We start from the raw sequence: 22,187 nt of genomic DNA on the forward strand, positions 1-22,187 counted from the left end.
GGGGCCGGGCGGGAAGCGCACACCCCGCCCCCGGCGCAGCCCCCGCCCCGCCGCGCCGCGCGGCCCGACCCGGAGCAGGAAGCCGAGGACGGCGTCCCCTGACCTCAGCGCGGCACGGAAGAGCTCACGGGGAAGTGATGGAGGTGAGACGGCGCCGGGGAGGGAGCCGGGCGTCGGGAGCTGCGGGGATGCGCGGCGCCGCGCCGGGCAGGGGGGCGGGCGAGCGGTAACGCCGGTGAGTGCCGCCGGCGCCCTCTCAGCCCGCTGCGCGGCGGGGAGCCCCTGCGGCAGGGGCGGGCGCCCGCGGGGGACGGCAGGCCCTCGGCCAGCGGCGGGCCGGGGGCTGCCGGCGGCGGCTGGGCGGTGAGAAGGGGCGCGGGGGAGCCCGGGACGCGCGGCACGGCCGTGGCGGCGGAGGGCCGAGCGGCAGGAGCGGTGCCTGAGGCAAGCTGCGCCCCGCCGCTGGCGCTGAGCCGGTGAAAGCGGGTCACTGCGTTCGAGGGGGAGTTTTCCCGCGTGTCTCCCCGCTGTCTGCCCGGCGCAGGCCTTCCCGGGCGGCGGGGCGGCAGAGGCTCTCGTCAGGTGTCTTTGCAGGCGCAGTTTTGATTGGCCTTTTGGCCTCTTTTTATTTTACTTGTTGCTGTGCAGGAGTGACAGGCGCTGTCTGAAGTTTCTTTGATGCCTTTGGCGCTTCTATATGCTATCAGAATGCACCACGTGTTTGGTCGTTTTGTTTGTTGGTTTTTTTGTTTTTTTTTTTAGTGGGTACATTTCGTGGATTTCTCTTGTTAAACGGAGTTGTCGGAGGCATTTCATCCTCTGGCAGCTGTACACAGAGGAATTCGGTAAAACCAAAAGGAAGCATTGGTGGTAGAGAGAGCTAATGTAGTAAATCCAGCGTTTCTATATGCAGCCAGTTGTTTATCCATTTGTTACAATTTACAGGATTTTTCAGTGGTAGAATGTTTAAGCTAAAGCTTTTACGGATACAACTTTCTTAATTGTACAGTTTAAGATATTTACACTTGGAAGTATCTTAACTAACTGGAGATTTGCAGGCTTTGCATGGATAACTGAAAAATCCTTTGTGAATTTATAGCTGTAGCTTCTGTTTTGATAACGTAAGGATTGCAGTTAGGCTGTACAGATTTTGGCAACATAAATAAGACGCATGGCACATTACTTTTATGTTACTAGCCTGTGGTTTGAGCTTGACTTCAGGTGGTAAGCAAGCTGTATATAGTTCAGATTTTTTCTTCCTTTGTCTTGTACACTAGTATTCTTATAAGACACTGAGATGAAGAGAATAGGCTTTCCTGTCTTGTCAGCTTTGTACGTAAGTATCTCTGAAGGATCTTCTGATGTTTTTCTGTCAGTTACTAAGTGATAGCCAGGCTTTTACAAGTTTTGCCTAACACGCCTCTCCAGTGAGAAAATCTGGTCCATTGAATATCATCGAACTGTACAAAGATAATGAAGAGACCTAGGCTGGAATAATTCAGTATAGTTATTTTCATAGTCCTGCCCTATTTAAAGTTACTACGCTCCTAGCCCAGTTTAAATATGCATGAGTTTGTCTCAGCCGAGCGGTGCAACTTACTGCATTGTACTTGCAGATGAGTGAACTCCCAGTAGCGCACTGCCATTGAAATTATTCCTTGAAGTAAGGAAGTAATGAACCATTGTAGTAGTTATCCTCCAGCATATTGCAGTTGCCACTGCCTGACGTCCCTGAGATGAAGCTGTATATTTGGTTATTGAGGCGATTTTATCCGGGCTGGGGCTGTTGGGGGTGTGTGTGTGTGTGCACGGCTGTCTGTCTGACCACCCTGCCGGCTGTGGAACCACTGTCTGACCACCCTACCAACGGGGTACCCTCCACTGTGGTTGCTGCACTCTTACCACGCTCCACGTTTGTAGCTTTATCTTAAGAATATATATATATGTATGGTAAGACCTTAAAAAATCAGTACGTTAACTTTAAGCGTATGGAACAAGTTATTTTTCATAAAGCATCATTCATGAATCACTATCTTTTCGGTCCTAGCTGTGTATAGGATGACAGGGTGACCCAGATCAGATGAACTATCAAGAAAGTTTTTCTTAGTTGCCTGATGAGAAGGTTTATAAGAACAGCTGGGTGATTGTATTGAGTTTGTGTGGCAGTGTTTGGGGAGGGAGGTACAGAGGTGGCTTCTGTGAGAAGCTGCTAGAAACTTCTCCTTTGTCTGATGGAGCCACTGCCAGCAGCTCCCAGAGGACCTGCCACTGCCTAAGGCTGAGCCCATCAGCGATGGTGGCAGAGTCTCTGGGATAATCTATTTAAGAAGGAGGGGAAAAAATACCTGTGCAACAAATTGCAGCAGAAGAGAGGAGTGATTATATGTGAGAGCAACAACACTGCAGACACCAAGGTCAGTGAAGAAGGAGGAGGAGGGAGGTGCTCCAGATGCTGGAGCTGGGATTCCCCTGCAGCCCATGGTGAAGACCATGGTGAGGCAGGCTGTCCCTCTGCAGCCCAGGGAGGACCCTATGCTGGAGCTGGTGGATGCCCGAAGGAGGCTGTGATCCCGTGGGAAGCCCATGCTGGAGCAGGCTCCTGGTAGGACCCTTGAGCCCATGGGGAGAGGAGCCCAGGCTGGAGCAGGTTTGTTGGCCTGACTTGTGACCCCATGGAAGGGACGCATGTTGGAGCAGTTCATGAAAAACTGCAGCCTGTGGGAAGGACTCATGTTGGAGACATTCATGGACAACTGTCCTTGTAGGAAAGGACCCTATGCTGGAGCAGGGAAAGAGTGTGGGGAGGAAGGAGCAGTGGAGACAAAAGTGAGATGATCTGACTGCAACCCCCATTCCTTATCCTTCTGCGTCACTCAAGGGGGGGAGGATGTAGAGAATTCAGGAGTGAAGCTGAGCCCAGAAAGAAAGGAGGGGTGGGGGGGGAAGTGTTTTCAGTTTTGGTTTTAGTTCTCATTACATTATTCTGATTTGAATAATTATATACTATATATAATATAATTATAGGTAATAAATTAAACTTATTTCCCCCAGGTTGAGTCTGTTTTGCCCATGATGGTAATTGCTGAGTGATCTCCCTGTCCTTATCTCGACCACGAGTTTTTCTCTCCCCTGTGCAGTTGAGGAGGGGAGTGATAGAGTGGCTTTGGTCGGCACCTGGTGTTCAGCCAGGGTCAGCCCACCACAGTGTGCAAGAGCAGATCCACACACAGAGTTGAGATATTTTTTACTGCATGTCTGCACAGAGATGGGTGCTAAGTGGTAATTCCACAAAGCTAGCACGTGGTAAAACTTTTATACACTTTGAACAATTGTTTACAATTACATTTCATTTAGTCACACTTAATTTTCATTGGTTCTTACAAGCCTTGTCTCCATTTAAAGGTATGGCAATTAGGTTTTTTGTACCATGCATGTTCTGTGAGGAGGAGATTTTGTTGGTAGGGGGCTCTCTTTGCTGAGGATGGATCTTTTAGTATGCTAGTTAGGGTAGTTCACACATAGTTCAAGTAATTTTCTGTTTAGTCTCATTACCCATTTGGTTTTCCTTGGGCTTATCTTGTTACCTCTCAGCTTGATGTATTGATGCGGCTATTCCTTTTCCCAAGGCCATGTTCTGTTAATTGTTTGTAACGATTTAACTAACATCCTGTTTTTCAAATTGTTTCTTGTTTTTCACTAGAGATATTTACATATTTCTTTTTTTCTCTCTCTTTTTAAAAGTAATTTGTATATCAAATTGATGCACTGTAGGAAGGACAATCAGTGGTGTTTTGGTTGGGAGGTTTGTTGTTTTTTTTCTTTGGTTTGTTTTTTGGGGTTCGATTTGGGTTTTTTTCAGTTGAGATATTAAGATACTCTTACTGACTATAACTGCTGTAACAGCCCTGCTATTCTCTAATGAGTAGAGAGTGCATAGTCAGGGAAAGGGCAAAACAACTTTAAAGAAAACAAACAACAAAACACATCTGTCAAGCCGCATGGTATGTAGCGTCATAGGGGACCATCTTTTCCTTCCCTTCTCCTCCCCTGTTCTCAAATACGTAGAAAGATTCTTATAAAAACAGTTTATAAAGGATAAAAAGTACAAGTGGTTGATTTGAAACTTTTAAGTTTGTTATCCCAGAATTACATAAATCGTAAGCCACGAGCAGACCTAAGAATTGCTAAGCTCTAAGTTTTGAGACAGGATGTTGAACTTTCACTGTGACGCTTGTGACAGTGAGTGTGCAAATTATTGTGGTCTTTCTGTTTTCCTGTCTGTAATACTAGTGATAGTACTTCATTGAGTATATAGTGATTAATTTATGAAATGCTTTGAACATCCAACCTCTTGTGAAATTTCCAGTTAGTGTATTATTTCAATATCTAACTAGTTTATGTAACATGAGTAAAATAAAACTTCTTCTGATCAGGTTTATGAGTGATGCTCAAAATAGATTCTTTTCAATTTGGTTAATATTGAGGAATTTGTTTCCTGTTAATGTACTCATATACTTAATTTCATGAATGCCAGCATTCAAAATGTCGATGAAATTTAGTACATAGGGACTATGAGGAAGAAAGAAGGAACAAAATTATTCCAGAAGGAACAGTTATCAAAACCATTTCCATAATAAACAAGAAGGACGTACTGCAGACTTCAAAAAGGGATTTGTCCATTTTATTGACTGACATGTTTGCAAAGTGGTACATAAAAAATTACATGCCTTAAGGCATGAAAAACGTGCATTATTAACTCTATTTTTAAAAGTTCTTTAACTTTGTTGCTGCAGATGGGATGAGAAAAGATAAGTGTCCTGCACTGCAAATGGCCTCCTGTTTGACATTTATTGTTTGCTAGTCTGGAGTCAACTTTGGTGGATGAAGAAGACTGATGACTCTAAGGTCTGTACTAGAAAGCTCATTTTATGCTTCCGTTCTATAATGTAAAAGGACTGTGTGAAACTTGGAAGCCCTTTGTGTTTGAGCACCCTAAAGCATGTAACTGCATGTTGCTGCAGGCATATTTTAGTTAAAAAATGTGGGATTTAATACTGGTGTGCAGGTCTTTTGAGCAATAAGGATTATTTTCCCAGCCTGGATAATTATTTTGTGTAATCTAGGTCTTGTAGAGTTTTATTAGCATAGATCTTTCATCTTTATTGTAAAGGCAACTTAGGAAATGAAGTAATTAAATTAATTTGACAAGGTTATTGCTTAATAACCTAACATAGCCTAAGCTGTATTTGTAAGCATAGTATTTGACTTAGTTAATTAGATCAGAAATTAGTCCCTTCTACCAAAGCTAACACACATCGTTAAATATAGTATTAGGTAACCTGGTAATGCAGAAATTTATTTTTAAAATGCAGCTTCATTTAAGTCAAGTCTTGGTCTATAGCTGAAACAATATGATGCTTGTGAACAGCTTGGGGCTTGGACTGAAAGATGAGCTCGAAGATGGGCTTTTCTGTGGGTTTGGGTTTTTTTCCTCTCAGTTATTTTTTCTTACAGATGTTTGACAGAATCAAACCCTCTGATGAAGCTTCTGCTTCTTCAGCACAAGGTGAGAAGTTTAAAGTAGATACTTTTGTTGCAGTTACGATTTTTTTAAAATGTAACACTACAAGCATTAGTTCACCTTGTAGTTTGAATTGCATGCTTTGATTTCCTAAATTTCATTACAGAGCTTAGATGAAAGAAGTGACTTCTGAATCATCTGTGAAGTTTCAATGTGGGTGTGATTTTCTTGTCCTGTAATAAGCAGTTTAAGATATGCTGCATTTTAGCTCAGTGATTGCATATGTAGCAGTATAAATGTAGATTTCCTAGTCTTGATCCCAGACAAATCAGCAGAAAAAATTCCCACCCCCCTCAACTGTGGAAGAGTAAATCTTATTTCATGAAGCTCTTAGAGGAACTTTGAGGACAAAAGGATCTCTACCTGCATTCTTGAACTTACTAAACTTTTTATGTTCCTTTAGAGTAGTAGTTTTGACAAATGCAATGTAAGAAGTAACTAATTGCAGGTAAAACTCTATTCCATCTCTTTGATAATCTGTTGTGGTCTTTTTGGTTTTTCCTCTAGGAATCCACAGACATGGTGTTGAAGGCTCTCTACAACAGGACAGCAATTGCAGGTAAGTTAGGCCATGATCTAACCAGGATCTAGTTTACTGTCTATACAAAGTAAAGCAGAAAGAATCTGTTCTTCAGCATTATTTGTTATCTTGTGTCATGGGTGACAGTGATGCAATGTAGGTCAAGTGTATGATGGAGATTCTTTTCATCTTGTACCCGCGTATTATTAAAAACTGTGGGGAAGGTGCATCGCAGTGCCCAAAACTAATGTGTAGGTGTCAATATTTCTTTGTCTTTGATCTATTTATTTTATTTCAAAATACTAAAAATCAGAAGAATGAAAGATGACACTGCTTTTTCTGGAAAGAAAATTCACTTCAGATGTCAGCCAACTGAAGTTAGCATTTGTGTTAGCTTTGCCTTCAACCAGTTATCCTTTGTTCTGTATTTAAGAAAAATTTTCTTTAGTAAAATTTGCATGGGAATACTTTAAAATATGTAATCCTACTTGCCATTACAATTCTGAAATAGAAATGTTTATCTTGCAAGTTTGTTCTAGCTCAATAGTAGGATAGGTATTTAGAATTTCTATGTTAAGAACATGAATTAAACAACCCAGCATGTCTTGGTAATACTACCTGATTCTTTCAGTTTACACACAAGAGATCAAGAACTTCCTTGGCCTGGAGTATCCACTGTGCAAAATAGACAAGGATACTGCAGCTGTTGCCATGTACACTACAGTAATCTGGAACAGGTGAGAAGGTTTCTGCATAATTAAGCAACAGATAGCAAGGAGTACCAAAAGGCTTTATCAGCTTATAAATTACCAGTCTCTACACTAATACTGAATGACAAATAATTTGTGAATTGCACAATGTATGCACTGTGAAGAGGATACCCTTTGTATCTGTTACCTGTTAAAAATATGCTGGTGGAGTGGCCTGGCTACTGCAGTCTGCTTTTCTGAAGTGGCCCACTACTGTGCGTTGCATCCATTAGGTTTATTGCTGTGGCTGTAATCCCAAGATCTGTATATATTGTAAAGTATTAGGGTTAATATGTTAGATATCAAGGCTGAAGACATTTCAGCAACTGTTTTCTTTTCTGTTCTTTAGCTCTTTGTGTCTCCTGTCTTTTATACTTTTTTAATTAGAAAGTATAAGCCTGTTTAATCTTCTGTGCTTAGGAAAATTCTCCTTATTTCAAGTGGATTACAGGATGTTTACTCATACGAAGTTCAAGAATGTTTTAATAGTCAGTTGTAGATAATTTAGACTATTTATACTAGTTACACAAGACTTGTGAGCAGCTGTGAGATTTGTGAGAGCATTTGTACTAGTTAAATTTGTGAGCAGCTGTCAGAGCTGCTAATTTGGGTCCAAGTCAGAATGATGTTTCAATACATTTCAGTATTATTTGAGACTCCCTAAGCATGCTTAAAAATCTCATTGAATCAAGGCCTTAAGGTAGAAAAGGTAAAGATTTCTTTTTATTTAAATATTTTTGTAGCAACAGTGTAATGTTTAACCTGGGCAACAGTGTAACATTTAACCTGGCAAGTAAGTTTTAGGAACAGGCCAGTGTGTTAACAATAGTATTAAAGTAGTCATCTGTTTTATCTTTCACCAGCATATATTCAGCTCCCAGCACAGACATTTTACCACTTACTGTAGGAATCGTATGGGTACGAGTAGCTTGATGGAGCGTTTCCTGCAGGATGTTTTACAGCATCATCCCCACAGATACCATGACAACAGGTATAATACAACTGGCTTGTTTGTTTGTTTGTTTGTTTTAAGTATGTGCTGGTAGAATGCATGTATTATGAGTTCGTATTTCTGCTCCACTGCTGAGCAGTACTTTTTGCCCACTTGAAGCGAAACTTTCACATTGAAGACAGTTTTTCAGAAGTGCATTTGTATAAACATTGTCCAAGTATATTGCTTTTGTGTTGTTTCTGCACTTTTAAACTTTGTGTTGCTACTTAAGGATTTGATACACTATTGAGAGCAATTAAATGTGAAGACCTGAAAAAAGAAGGAATATATGGGTCAGCAGGTATAGTGACAGACTGTATAGTCTGACATGTATTTATTAATTATTATAATTTGGGGTTTACATATATAATTATAATTCTTATAGTTCTCAGCTTTATGTGTATATTTAGCATATTTTACGGTACATTTTTAAAGAGTTCATCATTTTAGTTTGGTGTTTGTGCATAATGTCAGGTGAATATTTATGTTTATTTTTTCATTATCCTTGCAGTTCACACATTCAGTTAATACTTACATGAATTACGTTAATTGGCCAATTCATATGCTCAGATTTTGAAGCTTTCTTTTTATTTTTCATGTGCATGTTTAAGAGGGGTAAGAGGGTCAGTGTGTAACTTCTCTGTAGATGGAGGGAAACCAATTAATTCTCATTCCTAGTTTGTAATGTTCTGCAGGAAAGACAAAAAAACCCAGAACAGTGTATCTTGATACAGAACTCTGCTATAGATCTGACAAACAAGTTAGAAGGGTATTTTGTCTGAAGGCAGCCATATTGATATTGTCAGGGATGTGACAGAAAAAGCTAATAGGCATGTCTATGACAAATTAGTTCAGGACATGTACACATCACCACTATAAATAAATGAGTAAATTGAGCCTTCCATCTTAAATAAATAAATTTAATCCTTCTAGTTTAAGAACATCCACAATTTTTTTTGCCACGGGGAAAATACAGGATTCACTTTAAGGCAACACCTAAATGAAAAATGAGGTGTCACCAATACAAGGTTATTCCTTTGGTGAACAAAACCTACTAACTAGGAAAAACAAGCTACCTGCGTTCCTCTAAGTTGTTGGAAGAATGGAATAAGGAAAATAATGTAAAAAATTTAGATGAAGGTTGAGGGAGAAGAGGGATGAGTAATCCTACACCTAGACAGAGTGCAGGAAGAAAAGCAAAGATGGAAAAGAAAGTGTGATTAGATTTAAGTTGCGATGCTGCTCTGAAAAATGAGTGAAAAAGAGTCATCTTCTTAACTGATGTCTGAGGTAAGAATTGGATTATCTTTTTTTTCTTATATGAAAACACTTGGATTGATAAAGTTTCACTCAGTTCTTAAATATGCATTTATACTATTAAGCTGAATTTACACAAGGAATCTTAAGTGTCATTTAAAAGGAACATAGATATATTTGTGAGACTTGACTTGTTTTGCAGAACCAGTATACCTAGTAGTGATGTGGAAAAAAGAAAGAATTATTCAGAGCTTTGATTTATACTGAATTTCAAAGAATATTGGTGTTCTGCCCCTCCCCCAGTTAAAAAAAAATCGCAAATCAATAAATCATTCCTTCCTCCAGAGTCTTGGTGTAGAAGGTTTTTTTGCATAAGGAAGTAATATTGATCATTTAAGGGAGTAAATCTTCACTCTGCTTTTGAGGGGTAATTTGTAGCAAAACTGTCAGAAGTTCCTAACTGTATAGAACCTGTAGTTGTTCCCTCTACCCTGGAGATGTTTACTTATAAATAATTTTTGAAAATTGAATATAAACTGTTAAGTGAGCTGGAAGCCTAGAATTTTGCTATAGTTTATGCATACTAGAATCAATTTAGTACTATATTCAGTCTTCCAGCAGTATCCAGATGCCAGATATTTCATGAAAAGGTGGAAGAACTCAAGCGAGACAGTTAGAAGATTTTTTTTTTTCTACTGCCTTTTGCCTTCTCTTTAGGTCTAATTCTGATCTGTAAGATTTTTGAAGTTTGAACAAAGGTGCTTTTTCTCAGAGCTTGGGTGGACAAGAATGGGTGCAGCAGTAGGGCACAGCAGCTGAGCAGACAGGCATTGTCATCTGATGTATTTGATTGCATTGCATTCATATGATAATAGAAATAATCCTTTTAAAATCCTTTTAAAAAAAGGTTTCGTTATATGGGGTTTCTCCTTTTGCTTAGTCAGTCCTATAACCCTTGTCTGTACTCTGAATTCTGTCCCCTTTTCTTGGATAACCAGAATTCCACTGTATTTTAAAAGGTGACACACATTTAAGGAAAATGTTGTATTTTTGGAGTACATGAGGAATATTGCAGGTTGTGTCATAAAATTTTATTAACTTTCTTTTAAAATAATGCATCTTAGGCAGGGAGGAGTTGTATACTGCTGTTGGTGAATCAGGTGGCTTGTTAGCATCATGAGAAGTGTGTTCTAAGTTTTATCCCTTGTTTATCAAAATTTGACTGAACATCCCTATTGTGTTCGTTTAGTGAAAATATTCAGAGGATCCTTTTAGCATTTCCTTGTTTGAAATGTTAATACTTTACCTTTTAAAAATTTTGAAAGGGGCAAGTCTGGACTGGAGGGCATTCTGCTTCCAATCTTTTGTTGTGATGATGAGTGGTTTTTCAACCCTCCTTTCTGATATTAGCAACCAGTTCTTGGTGTTTGATTGGGATTTTTTTTTTTCCTCCCTCAGTGATTATTTAGCTTTTTAATGGACTCCCAGGGACTTTTGCATGATGATGAAATCATTTTGCATATCAAAGTGATAAGTCTTTTTTTATTTATCTGCTCCTTTATCACTGCTTAACACGTGGTCCAGAGATAAGTGAGAGGCAACTTTTCTTGCTGAGAAACCTTGATGGTGGCTAGATCTTGCAGTCTTCCAGCTATTTTATTCTATATTAATTGTTACTTGAGCTCACTTGCCAGGTACAGCTCTAAAAGCTTCTAGTTGCTGTGAAACTTTCTGTATTGCCACCTATAGCTTCATTGTTTTTAAATGTTAGCAATGTATTTACTACCTTCCAGTCTTTTGTAACTGTAATTATTTATAATATAGAAGTTTTGTTGTGGTATATTTTTCTTCAGACTTTCAGCCTGTGATTGTATTCAATATATGCGTTACCAGGAATAAAACCAAGGCCTGTGGCAGGTATCAATTAAACATCCTTTACAGTAAGGAGGAAAACATAATTTGGCATCTCAATTATGTCAGGTTTTGGTTGTTATTTCTTTTAACCAAGACAGCCATGTCTTCTGCAAGGTTCCCGCTTCTGGTATGCGTGAGCCATGACAGCTACCTCTTTAGATTCCTTACTTGCACTTAATTTGTGTATAATTACAATTTGTAAGGGTGTATGCATTCACACATACTTCACTCCTACACATACACATTTCCCCCACACACCATTTTTATGGATAGGGGAACATGTGTGTGTCTTGTACATGCTTTTGAACACTATGTAAAACTGTAACAACTTAGGCATGGTGGCCTACATAAAGGTAAAATTCTGCAACATGAATTTTTCAGCATTTAGTGTTTGGACTCAAGAAAAACCTGGACTTGGCTTTACCTGTGGAACCATAGGTAGTGAGTCTGTAATAACAAACACCTTTTTTTTGAGGGGGCGTGTGTGTGTGTTAATACAACTTGCACCATTAGTTCAAATCAAGTATTGGCAGTCAATATTTGATATGTTTGTCACTGTAGTGAATGAGGAATAATATCCTAATAGCCAAAGTAAAGTGTAAGTTACTTTAGTATGAAGAGCATGCAGTGCTTTATCACTTTTTATGTAGCCAGTGTGATTTCTGTTATGAGTTTCAATGATTGGAGGCAACTTTGATCTACAGGATGTTTATGGGACTGCCTTTGTGTTTCCTTGGAAGGCTTTTTTTTTGTTTGATGGATGGGGCTTAAGTCCCTGCACTGTGAAATACCTTGTAGGTCTTGGTCTTCTGATAACTTTCATTTCCATACTATTTTGCATAAAAGGTTGTTGTGCTTATGATTGTTAGTGGCTCTGTAGTTCTCTTCAAGTGATCCAAGTAAGCAGGGTTTTCAGCACTCATGATAGTCAGTGCTCTTTGAAGCAGTCTGGGTGCTGTTAGTAATTATTTTTGAGAGGCCACAGGGAATGTGTGATGTTTCAGGAGGAGTGAGGAAAAAACAAGTGTAACAATTGTCAGTTGTCAGTGGGAGGGGTGGGAACAGGGTCTGCTTACAGACTTCTTTGCTTAAATTGCAGTATTTCCCCAAGAACTGAATAACCAAATTCTTCATAAGAATTTAGAAGACAACGAAGTGATGAGTAAATGGTTGCTGCTGATTTAGTCAAGAAAAATTGCATCAGGCCATCCTAATTTCCTTCTTTGATAGGATAACAGACCTTGTGAATAGAGGAGAATCATCCATCCTGGTGTCATCTGTCATGTTGCATCTATCATGCCATCTCTCAAAAGTCCAGCTTTTGGCATGTTCTTACATGAGGTTTATAAGAAACATATAAGGAGAACATGGTTGGAGATTAAATGGTGATGAAATGAGTATGTAGTTGGCTGGAAAATTGTTTTCTTAATTGTTAGTGTCTCAGAGAGAGAGAACAAAGTCTAATGGTAGATCATGAGCCCGATCACTGAGCCCTGTTCTGAGGTTTGAAGTAGGTGCTTTCAAATATGAGTTATTGTGGGGGTGGGTGGGTTTGGGGAGGTTGGTTTGTTTTGGTGGTGATCCTATGAAGTATGTTTTTCTGGACTGTGTCTTTTTAACTCTGTAGAGTTCAAATGCCAGTTTTAAATAATTTTTCTTTTTTAAAAAACACTGGCCATATAAATTTTTTTCAACTATAAAACAGTTCTTCCAAACTGAGAATTCTTCTTTTATCTGTCATCTCTCAGTAAAAGGATGAGACATAGCTATATTCAGATAAGTTCTTTTGTGATTGCTTCTGTGTGAAGAAGCTAGTTAGAAATACTTACAAGTTTGGTTGGTATCAGCTGTCTTTGTTAATTACTCATGTCTGAGTCCTTCAAGGACTTCTCTACATGTTGACTATTAAGCATTGTTAATTGTCCTGGTTTTGGCTGGGATAGAGTTAATTTTCTTCCTTGTAGCTGGTAGTGCTGTATTTTGGATTTAGGATGAGAATGATGTTGATAACATGCTGATGTTTTAGTTGTTGCTAAGCTGTGTTTACACTAGGTCAAGAATTTCTAAGTTTCTTATACTGTTGTACCAGCAAGTATAAGCCGGGGGCACAAGAAGCTGGGAGGAGACACAGCCAGGGCAGCTGACCCAAACTGGCCAAAGGGATGTTCTTTACCATATGACATCATGTTTGGTACATAAACTAGGGGGAAAGCTGGTTGGGGGCCACTGCTTGGGAGCTAGCTAGGCATCAGTTGGCGGGTGGCAAGCAACTTCATTGTGTGTCGCTTCTTTGTATATTCTAATTATTGTTTTCCTTTCCTTTTCTGTCCTATTAAATTGTCTTTATCTCAACCTACAAATTGTACTCCCCCCCTGCCCCCAATTCTCTCTCCCATCCTACTGGGAGGGGAGGGAGTGACTGGCTGCATGGTGTTTAGCTATCTGGTGGGTTAAACCACAACATTAATTGATTTTTAATGTTCAATAAATGTGCAAGTTAAATGTTTATAATTAGGAAATTGCTGTACAATAAAATTTATTCACAATACTTCTGTTAGCAGATGAATGCACCATAAGAGGTGCATGGCTGTCTGCCTTTTATTAAAGTAAACATCCATTTGGATCTTGCAAGGTCTGGTTATAACTTTTCAAATGAAACACAAAATTCTCTCTTTGTTATATTTTACTTTTTAAAAAACTATTTTCATTGGATTTCCCCAGCTGTTACACATTGAAGCCTGTGTTGCGTCAGAGAAATAGTCCATATCTGTCTGTTCTGTTAATTCTGTAAGACTTAAACACTTGTATTTGAGGCAGTCCTAAAGACAAAACTGCCAGTTACAGAATATATAAAAATCTGCTGTTATCACAGTGAGGCTGAACAATCATAACTTGGCGTGTTATAGAAGTGATTTGGAAGCTGTGGTATGTCTGTGAGAAACAGTAAGCATGGAATTCCTTGGCAACATATGCTGAGTTCCTATCGGGCAGCTACGTTTTGTAGGGAAAGGGACATTTATACTCAATAGTATTTTTATACTGTGCCATATTATAATGTTCCATTTCTCTACAAAAGTTCAATATTAATTAATGATAGCTTTACCAGTGAAATAACCTCTTTATAAGCTCACAACCTCAAACAAAGGAAATGCCTTTACTTTTTCTTGCTTTGCTGTATTTATAAAATGATTGTAATGTGTGTTTGGCCATTCTTGATGGGTGGTTACATGAAGAGGGTATCTGACTAATGCCTGAATTGTTATCTTTAGCTTTGTGGAGTGCTCGCTGTTCCATCTGTGGCTTTTTTCCCTGCTCCCCCCTGCCAAGTGGAGTATCCTTGTTAAAGTAGCAAAGCTGGTAGCTTGAGTTTGTTCATTAGGTGTGATGTGCTCTAGGTAATTACTCTTTTTTTTTTTTAAAAATAAAAACACCACACACACACCACCCCCAAAACAGAACACTATTGTTTGAAAAATCTTCAACATACTTTCAGTATTTATGTGGGCTTTTTTTCTTTTTCTCTCCTCCCCTTTAGACCTACATATGATGACATGCCACTCCCTGTCACTCCAGAGGCTGCTAGGATTGCTTGCCTGTCCCCAGAAGAGGCGGAGAAAAAGAGGAACAGAGTCAGACAGGATATTTCCCGCAAAGACCAGGAGTCTGTTGGTGAAATACACTCTTCTGCTCCATGTCAGTCTCATGAGGGTGCGAAGAAAACTTATGTAATGCAAGCATTTATTCAAAAACTAGAAAGAGGGCAGGAACATGTTATAAGAATATCCCAGCAGTCTATGGGCATTTGTAGCAATGAGAAGTGGGATACCCTGAAAGATGCTCAAATTGCAAGTCATAGCCATGAAGGGCAGCTTACTGCTGTGAGCCCTGTACCTCAGTGGTTTTCTGTCAGTCCTGTAATCCATACTTCTGTTAATCCTAAACCAGGAAAAAATGTTAGGAATTTGGCAGCATCAAATCTGATTCCGCATAGTGTATGTGCTAAAACAGAAATGGAGGTATGCAGTAGTGATGTGTCACTGAACCCATGCTTGAATCCTGCCCCGGCACCAGTTCACCCAAAACGCCCTTCGGCTTCTCATCAGAATCTTATGTGCAGCCACAGCAATTCTTTACGTATTACCTCAGGTCAATCTCTCTCAAAACGAGATGGTTTACGAACTCAGGATGAAACTTTGGCATCTGATTTCCATCTCAGGGATACTGTGGGTATCAGCAGCTCCCTAGATCTTGGGACATCCCCACAACTAGCAAAATGCAAAAACGTGAAGACAAACAGAGGTGATGAAAGTTCAGTGGATGAAACTATTGAAGATGTAATTTTGAAATACTGCCATGGAACTACCTCTGAAGAAACTTATTTCAAAGAAGACAATAATCCCAGTTTAACTTTTTCATCACTTCTGGACCACACTCATTTAGAGGGTTCTGAAATGAGTTTTGACTGTGATGCACCTATTCAGGCAGGATCAGACTTATCCAAGGTAGCTGTAAAAGATATAGAATTCCTAAAAGAAGTCCAAATAAGTTTGCAAGATAAAGACTATGGAACACAGCTCTCTTCTGTTTTAAAAAGTGAGTCGGTAAAGAAAATAGAAGCAATGAAACAGGATGTCATAGTTCATACCGAAGAACCGGTTCTTCCAGCTCTGCCTCATGTGCCTCCTTCTTTTGTGGGAAAGACGTGGTCTCAAATAATGTATGAAGATGATATAAAAATTGAAGAACTTGTGCGTGATTTCAGGGAAGGTCGTTTTCGCTGCTACTTTGACAGTGAATCCTCAGCTAACTGTACAGGGAAGAGAATGAAGAAAAAAAAGCAGAAGGATGAAAAAAAGAACAATGTCGTTGAAGGTAATAGAAGAGAAAGTGCACCAGTTAAAGCATTGCCAGAATTTAATGATGCTTTAAGTGGTGGCTGTGATTTTGATAACCCATCTTTAGCCTCAGATACACTATGCAACCCACAAATTCATAAAATGCCTAGGAAAAGGACGTGGCGCCTGGCTTCAAGATGCCAGGTGGTTAAAGTGAGCCATGGCACCCAAACAAGTCTGTTGAACTACCCTGTAGCAAAACGAAAAATGTCTAGAAGGGAATCTGATCCAGCTGATCAGAAAGCAAGCATTGTGTGGCCGGAGAATGAAAAAACTCCCAACATGAAAACCAGACTATGTGCCCTTAAACTTCCTGAGTCCTATAGCAAGATTATGAGTCCTATACAGCCGAAGACAGTGGTGTATGTACTTTCATGCCCAGAGATAAAACAGTGTAAAGGTAAACCTTCAGATACTCTCAAAATGAGGAAAAATTATAACTCTGCAGAAAGCAAGGACTCTGTAAGGTATAAATACAAACAATGTTCTTTAAAGTATTATGACCCACTGACAAATCGAATTCTGAAAATGCCTCCAAAGAGTGTAGTTGGAGAAAAGGCCAAAAAGCCCTCCCACGTTCGACAGCTTTTCAGGAGTCTCAGCTTTGATGCAAACATGAGGAAACTAACTGATGCACAGAGAGAAAGCACACCATCAAAGTCACTCAATTGGTCAGACTTCTATAGTTCATCTTCAGCATCTTTCCTGCCAGATCCAGGTAAAGGGAACGATGCAGCCTCAAGTCAAAAGGCAGATGGATCTTCTGTTTCCACAGAAAGAACAGATTGTCTGGTATCTGGCCACTCTGAGAAGTCTTTTAAACATCTGATTATTTCACCTTTGAACTCTCACCAGTCTGCTGTAGAAGGAGATTGTAGATTAACTCCATTTAACAGCAGAGTTACCAAAACTCCTCTGACATCTGTCAGGAACGAGCGGTTAGAGAGGGAGAATCCAAAGGCAATATGGAAGAGAAAAGAAAGCACTAATAAAGAACCAGTTTTTTCCAGAAAGTCTGCAGGAGGGCCTGTGTCTGTCAGACGTACTGTTGGGAGGAGACGAAACAGAGTAACTACAGGCAAGCAAACTTCCAGAAGTAAAAAACAGCAAAAAGAGGGGATGAGAAGGAAACTTCATCCTCATGCCCAGAAGTCTTCTGCTTTCTCCATCCATAGGTGCCAGACAAGGAAAACTACAGTGGGAAAGCACCCTAAGAAAGAAAAGCCTGATGCTAAAAAATTAAAGGTGAGGAGGAAACCAAAAAGGACCTTTCTGAACTCAACAGTTGTCACAGGGATTCCTGAAAAGAGGCAGAAGGTCACATCGGAATCTTTTCCCAAGAAGCCAGAGCAAACTTCTTCCAAAGTCAGGAATTGGGAAGTGAGTGGAGATCGGGGTCACCCTAGCACTGTGAACCGACCCTCTAGAAGAACTGCTGTACCGTTAATTCGAAACTGTCTTGTTCTACCAGGTGACAGCTAGCTACCAAAAGATTTTTTGTTTTTATAGCCAGCACCTGGAAAAAGATTGAGGAAAAGGAAAGGGAACAAAAGGAGGTCATAGACGAAGCTGTTGAAGTGCTAGAGCTGCAGAAAGTGCAAAGCCAGTCTAATGTGAAACAAGTACAACTGTAAACTCTGATCTTGTTCCTGGAATATGGGGACATAATGTGTTGCACTGTTCTACTGTGTAAAGCTGCAGAGGTTGTGTGTTTGAGTTAAAAAGCACTTAAAGTCGTATTTACTAGACTTCACCTGTACATCAGAAAAATAAGCTTGAATAGTATCATATTGTTTTCGTGGTATTAGTGCGTAATAGTGCACTATAATAAGGTAAACTAGAAGCTGTATTAATTAATTGTGCCTATTCTCATTTTTCCACATAATTCTAAAGTGCAAAAAATGACTTGGTTGTTATGCTAGAAATTAAATGAAGATACATTGATCTGGACTGGCTGAATTCTGTGTGTGTATTTTGTGTTTGTGTATATGCACACCTCCTTTGACACGTAATATATATTTGCCTATGAAGTGGCATTAAAATTGATACAGTATGATACAATTCAGATCAGTTCAGTGCTTTCTTGAAATGGAATATAATTGTACATGTTTTTATATTGACTTTTTTCCTGAGACCATGTCCAAAGCAGTTATTTTGGACACAAAGTCACTGTGGGCTCTCATCAAGCAATAACGGACCATGCTGGTAAGGAAACGCGTCTCTCTAGGGCACTGTTCAAATGGTGGTGGCTAAACTGAAATCTCAAATTCCAAAAGAAATACAGGCTTAGGGTTTGGATTGTGGGTTTGGGTGTTTTGTTTTGTTTTGTGGTTTGGGGTTTTTTTAAATAGCTTATTGATTAAGTTTTTAGGTGAGTTTCACATCCTTAGCATGGGGGTAGAAAACCTATAATGCAAACAAGTAGCAGTGAGTTGTTCTAGAATGTCAACCTCCATTTGGAGTTTCTGTGCTTTTTTGATTTTAATTGGGTGTACTGTTGGTTACATTTTTATGTACTATATTTGAAACTTTCTTTTTAAACTTTCAGTAAAATATTTAAATAAACCTAAAGCAGCATCTATCTAAATGTATTAGAGTTCAAATATCTGTTTAAACAGATATTTAAATATCTGTTTAAAATATTTAGTTGAATTAAAATTAATATCCCGTAGTGATTCATGTTTGGCCACTGATGCTCTGACTATTATGATTTTTATGGCAAAAAGGACCATAGGGTTTTGATTTAGTTTTTTCTTTTTTTAATAGTTATTATGATGACAGCTTATTTAATGTGTTTAGGAGACACAAATCCCCAGTCTTGCAGATATTCCTGTGCTTTAAGATTGAAGGTTAATTGTTGATTTGTATGAAGTTAAGCATATAGTTAAATGTCATCATAGTCAGGGCTCTGGTTTGTGAATCTGCAATTTGGTATATTCTATAATCTGTGTTACTTTAAAGGCCTTTGTAAATTCCGGAGTTGTACAATGTGTCTTTCAGAACACAAGAAAAACATAGAAAAGACCAGACCCTGCTCTCTCTGCCATGGAACATATCTGTGCAATTTCCCCTGAAAAACCAAAATCATTCTTGATTCATTTTCTAGAGTGACAAGACTGCTGGTTTGGATTGAGATAAAGGTGGACTTTGAAATGTTTTATTTTAATATACAGTATCTGAAAGAAATATAAAAGCTGTCATCATAAACCACCTGTTCAAAAAATATTTTTGGGATTTTTTAAATTTATGTGCATATTTCCCAGGGTAAATAAAAGATATGCGTGTACTAAAGCCACCTGGAAACTAAGTTCCTTTACAAGTCAAATATGGTCTGACAGATATATTTTTTTAATATTTATTTTATTTTTTAAATACAAGTTGACTTCTGTGGATAAATTTTCCTATGGTTGTCAGTGGACACATAATCATGACTGTATTGCAAGTCACTGGAAAATGAAGTGTTATAACATGATTTCTTACTGCCCTTTTAACTAATTGTGCCTCTATAATATTTTGTCTAATATAAAACTGGTTTTTTTTCACAGCAAAGTTTTAAAGGAATGGTTTTTATAGAAAGGCTAATTTTTAGATAAAACAAAAAAGATTTTTTATATAAAGTTTGTTTTAAAGCAAAGCTTTAAATTAACTCTATAGGTAAGTCCCATTCCAACATATTTTTATGATACAAGAATGTTTTCCTATCTAACTTCTTCTATCTTATTTTTCACAATATTGTACACGAAGAGCATGAATTTTGTGTGTGAGTAAGGTTTAATGCACATTGTACTTTTAAGATCACTAATGCATATTTGCTTATAGCCAAAAATACTGTTCTCCATACTCATTCATTGCAAGCTTGTGTTTCTCCAGCACATAACTTCCTTGAAACCTTGAGTAATAAAAGTATCTTGAGGACTATAGGATGACTAATATTTTTAGCCTGTAATGTCTTCCCCCCTCCCACCCCCTCCCCCAATAATACACCTCCTTGTCAGGGTGTTTTTTTAAATAGAAAAATGTATTATATTTAAATAAAAAGTGTAAGTAGCTATATATTTTCCTAATAAATAAATAAATAATTTAAAAATTTAACAGTTTTTTAGAAGAATAAGACTTGGGGTGCAAGTCTGGAAACATTTCTGTGGTTGACAGCGTCAAAATAAGACAGTGTAAGCTTGGATGTTGTTCTCTGCCTCACTGGCTGTTTAGAAATCTCTTCTGTGCATGCTCAGTGACTACTAGGAAAAAAGGGAAGATTGTGATATAAGAAGTAACTGTAGAAACTGCTTTGAAAAGATAATTGATGAAGATATCTGCCAAGCATAAAAAAATTGCAGACACACTCAAAATGCCATGTGCATGAAGGAGAAAAGAGACGTTTTCTGGGGTCTTGGGGAATTAGTCAAACTGGTTTCTATTAGATAAATAATGCAGGTTCTGCTGCCTTTATTGAATAGTACATTGTTTCATTAGGAGCATGACTGAAACTTTGAAACATGATTATGAAGCCTACGCTAATGGAAAACTTTAGAGCTGAAGCACTTTCTCCTGAAATTGATAGGAGGGGTTGGTTGGTTTGGGGTAGTAGGATTTTTTTTTTTTGGTTTGATATTTTTGGTTTTAAAAATTAGTGGACAAATGTTTGCATATCTTAATGTAGAGAAGCAAGAAAAGAACCATTGAAAAGGAGGAAAGTCATGCTTTTTTGAATCTAATTGGCAGCAGTTAGATGCATGATATAATACTTGAGAAAAATAATTTCTTCTGTGCATATGTAATTTTGACCTTCTGCAAGTTCATACTTACGGGTTTTTTTATACATTTCATAATTTTAAAAAAGTCTCTCCCCTCACAAAGTACTCAACCTTTTAACACAACCCCATTCTAAGCAGCTTGACTTTTTAGTATTCACTTGTATTGTGAACCTTGAGAGTGACCTGTACGTATGCCAGGTGCTAACCAAACGTAGAATAGCAAGTCCCCAAAACTTCAGGTATCTGATGCTTGCACCTAGCAGTTCTTCACTTCTTTTTCTGATAGGAGTTTTTGCTTTCAAGTTTGCATCCAATGTTCTTGTACTTGTAGTGTGAAAGTGCTCCTCTCTGGTACTCAGATAAAATGAGGTGTTTCGTTGTACTTACAATGAGACTATGACTTAATCTGAAGTTGTGTTTAAGTTTCATGCTAAATTTGTGCCCAAATGAAAATAATGTTTTTTTTGTGGTTTTCATGTTCTTGTAATTGGTAGTGTATTTTGCAGTACTCTTGTTTGATGCTGTAATGTTTTTATCTGCTTCTTTGTCCGTGGTCATTTGACACAATGTGAGTTTATAAGAATACAGTGAAACTACAAACTTGTCCAGTGCTGTTGCTGGATGCTTGTTCTTTGTATCCTCAGCTTATTTAATTTCAGATTTATTGTTTCCATGCTTTTCCTCAGTTGAATATTTGGATCATTTTTTTAAATGTTGCGAAATGCTAATTTACAGGACAGGATATTCTGTTTGGAATTAAATCAGTGACAGGTAACAGGAGTGGATGGTGTCCTGATCTGAAGTGTTGAGGGCAAGCTGGTTTATGCTCCTGTGTTTGGGAGTCTGCTTCCTTCACTGAGTAGTGTGAAACAGGAGTGGGATGATGTTTCTTGATTTCTTTAGCTGTCGTCTTTCTTTTTCCCCTAGGGTAACTTTGCCCGAGAATGGAGTAATCTGAATTTGTACTTATTGTGGAAGTAAACCAGTATTTCAACTATTGATGTTTTGGGACAGATAAGAAAAGTAAAATGTATCTCACTTACTAATGCAATTAAAATCCCAGAGTTTTTGTCTTTAATCATTTATCTGCTATGAATTACAGCATTCGCAATAATCTTTTTCAGAAGACTGTAGTAGCATAGGTCTGAGCATGCCCAGAAACAAAGGTTTTGTTCCTTGTTTAAGTTTTGCAGTTATGAATTTATTCATTCCATCAGCAGAACAAATCTTGTTTTAATAAAATAAAGACTGAAATTCCATTTTTGTAGTTTCTTTATTCTTGAAGTGGACTTTAATTTGAAACTATTTGCTATAATTTGTTGTGGATAGAACACCACAGAATGTTACGGAATAAGCTACTGTTTTGAAGGCCAGTCATAATTTAACCAGCTGTTTACACCTGTATGGTATCTTGACCTAGTGAAGTCTTCTGTTGACTTCAGCGAAGCCAAGATTCATCCTGCCCTGTGGCAACTGAAGCAATGACATCCTAGGATGGCACTGAAAAATCATCAGGTCTATTTGAG

The 22,187-nt window shown here is 38.5% G+C and overlaps 1 protein-coding gene across 6 annotated transcripts; it reads left to right on the forward strand.

Annotated features, from left to right (window-relative positions):
* Positions 1-55: 55 nt before the first annotated feature.
* Positions 56-21,920, forward strand: ZDBF2 (zinc finger DBF-type containing 2). 6 transcript variants are annotated; one of them, XM_037397440.1, is made up of 8 exons: positions 423-1,336; positions 4,794-4,905; positions 5,515-5,566; positions 5,688-5,734; positions 6,089-6,140; positions 6,733-6,838; positions 7,714-7,841; positions 14,548-21,920. In XM_037397440.1, exons 7-8 carry the CDS (start codon positions 7,765-7,767, stop codon positions 17,387-17,389), a joined length of 2,919 nt encoding a protein of 972 aa, XP_037253337.1. In that variant the 5' UTR covers positions 423-1,336; positions 4,794-4,905; positions 5,515-5,566; positions 5,688-5,734; positions 6,089-6,140; positions 6,733-6,838; positions 7,714-7,764; the 3' UTR covers positions 17,390-21,920. The 6 variants fall into 6 exon arrangements, with proteins under 6 accessions (XP_037253332.1, XP_037253336.1, XP_037253337.1 ...); XM_037397435.1 differs by lacking the exons at positions 423-1,336; positions 5,688-5,734 and adding an exon at positions 56-143; XM_037397439.1 differs by lacking the exons at positions 423-1,336; positions 5,688-5,734 and adding an exon at positions 214-235.
* The last annotated feature ends 267 nt before the right edge of the window (positions 21,921-22,187 follow it).

The sequence above is a fragment of the Falco rusticolus genome, chromosome 8, assembly GCF_015220075.1.
Source record: "Falco rusticolus isolate bFalRus1 chromosome 8, bFalRus1.pri, whole genome shotgun sequence".
NCBI classification, from domain to species: domain Eukaryota; kingdom Metazoa; phylum Chordata; class Aves; order Falconiformes; family Falconidae; genus Falco; species Falco rusticolus.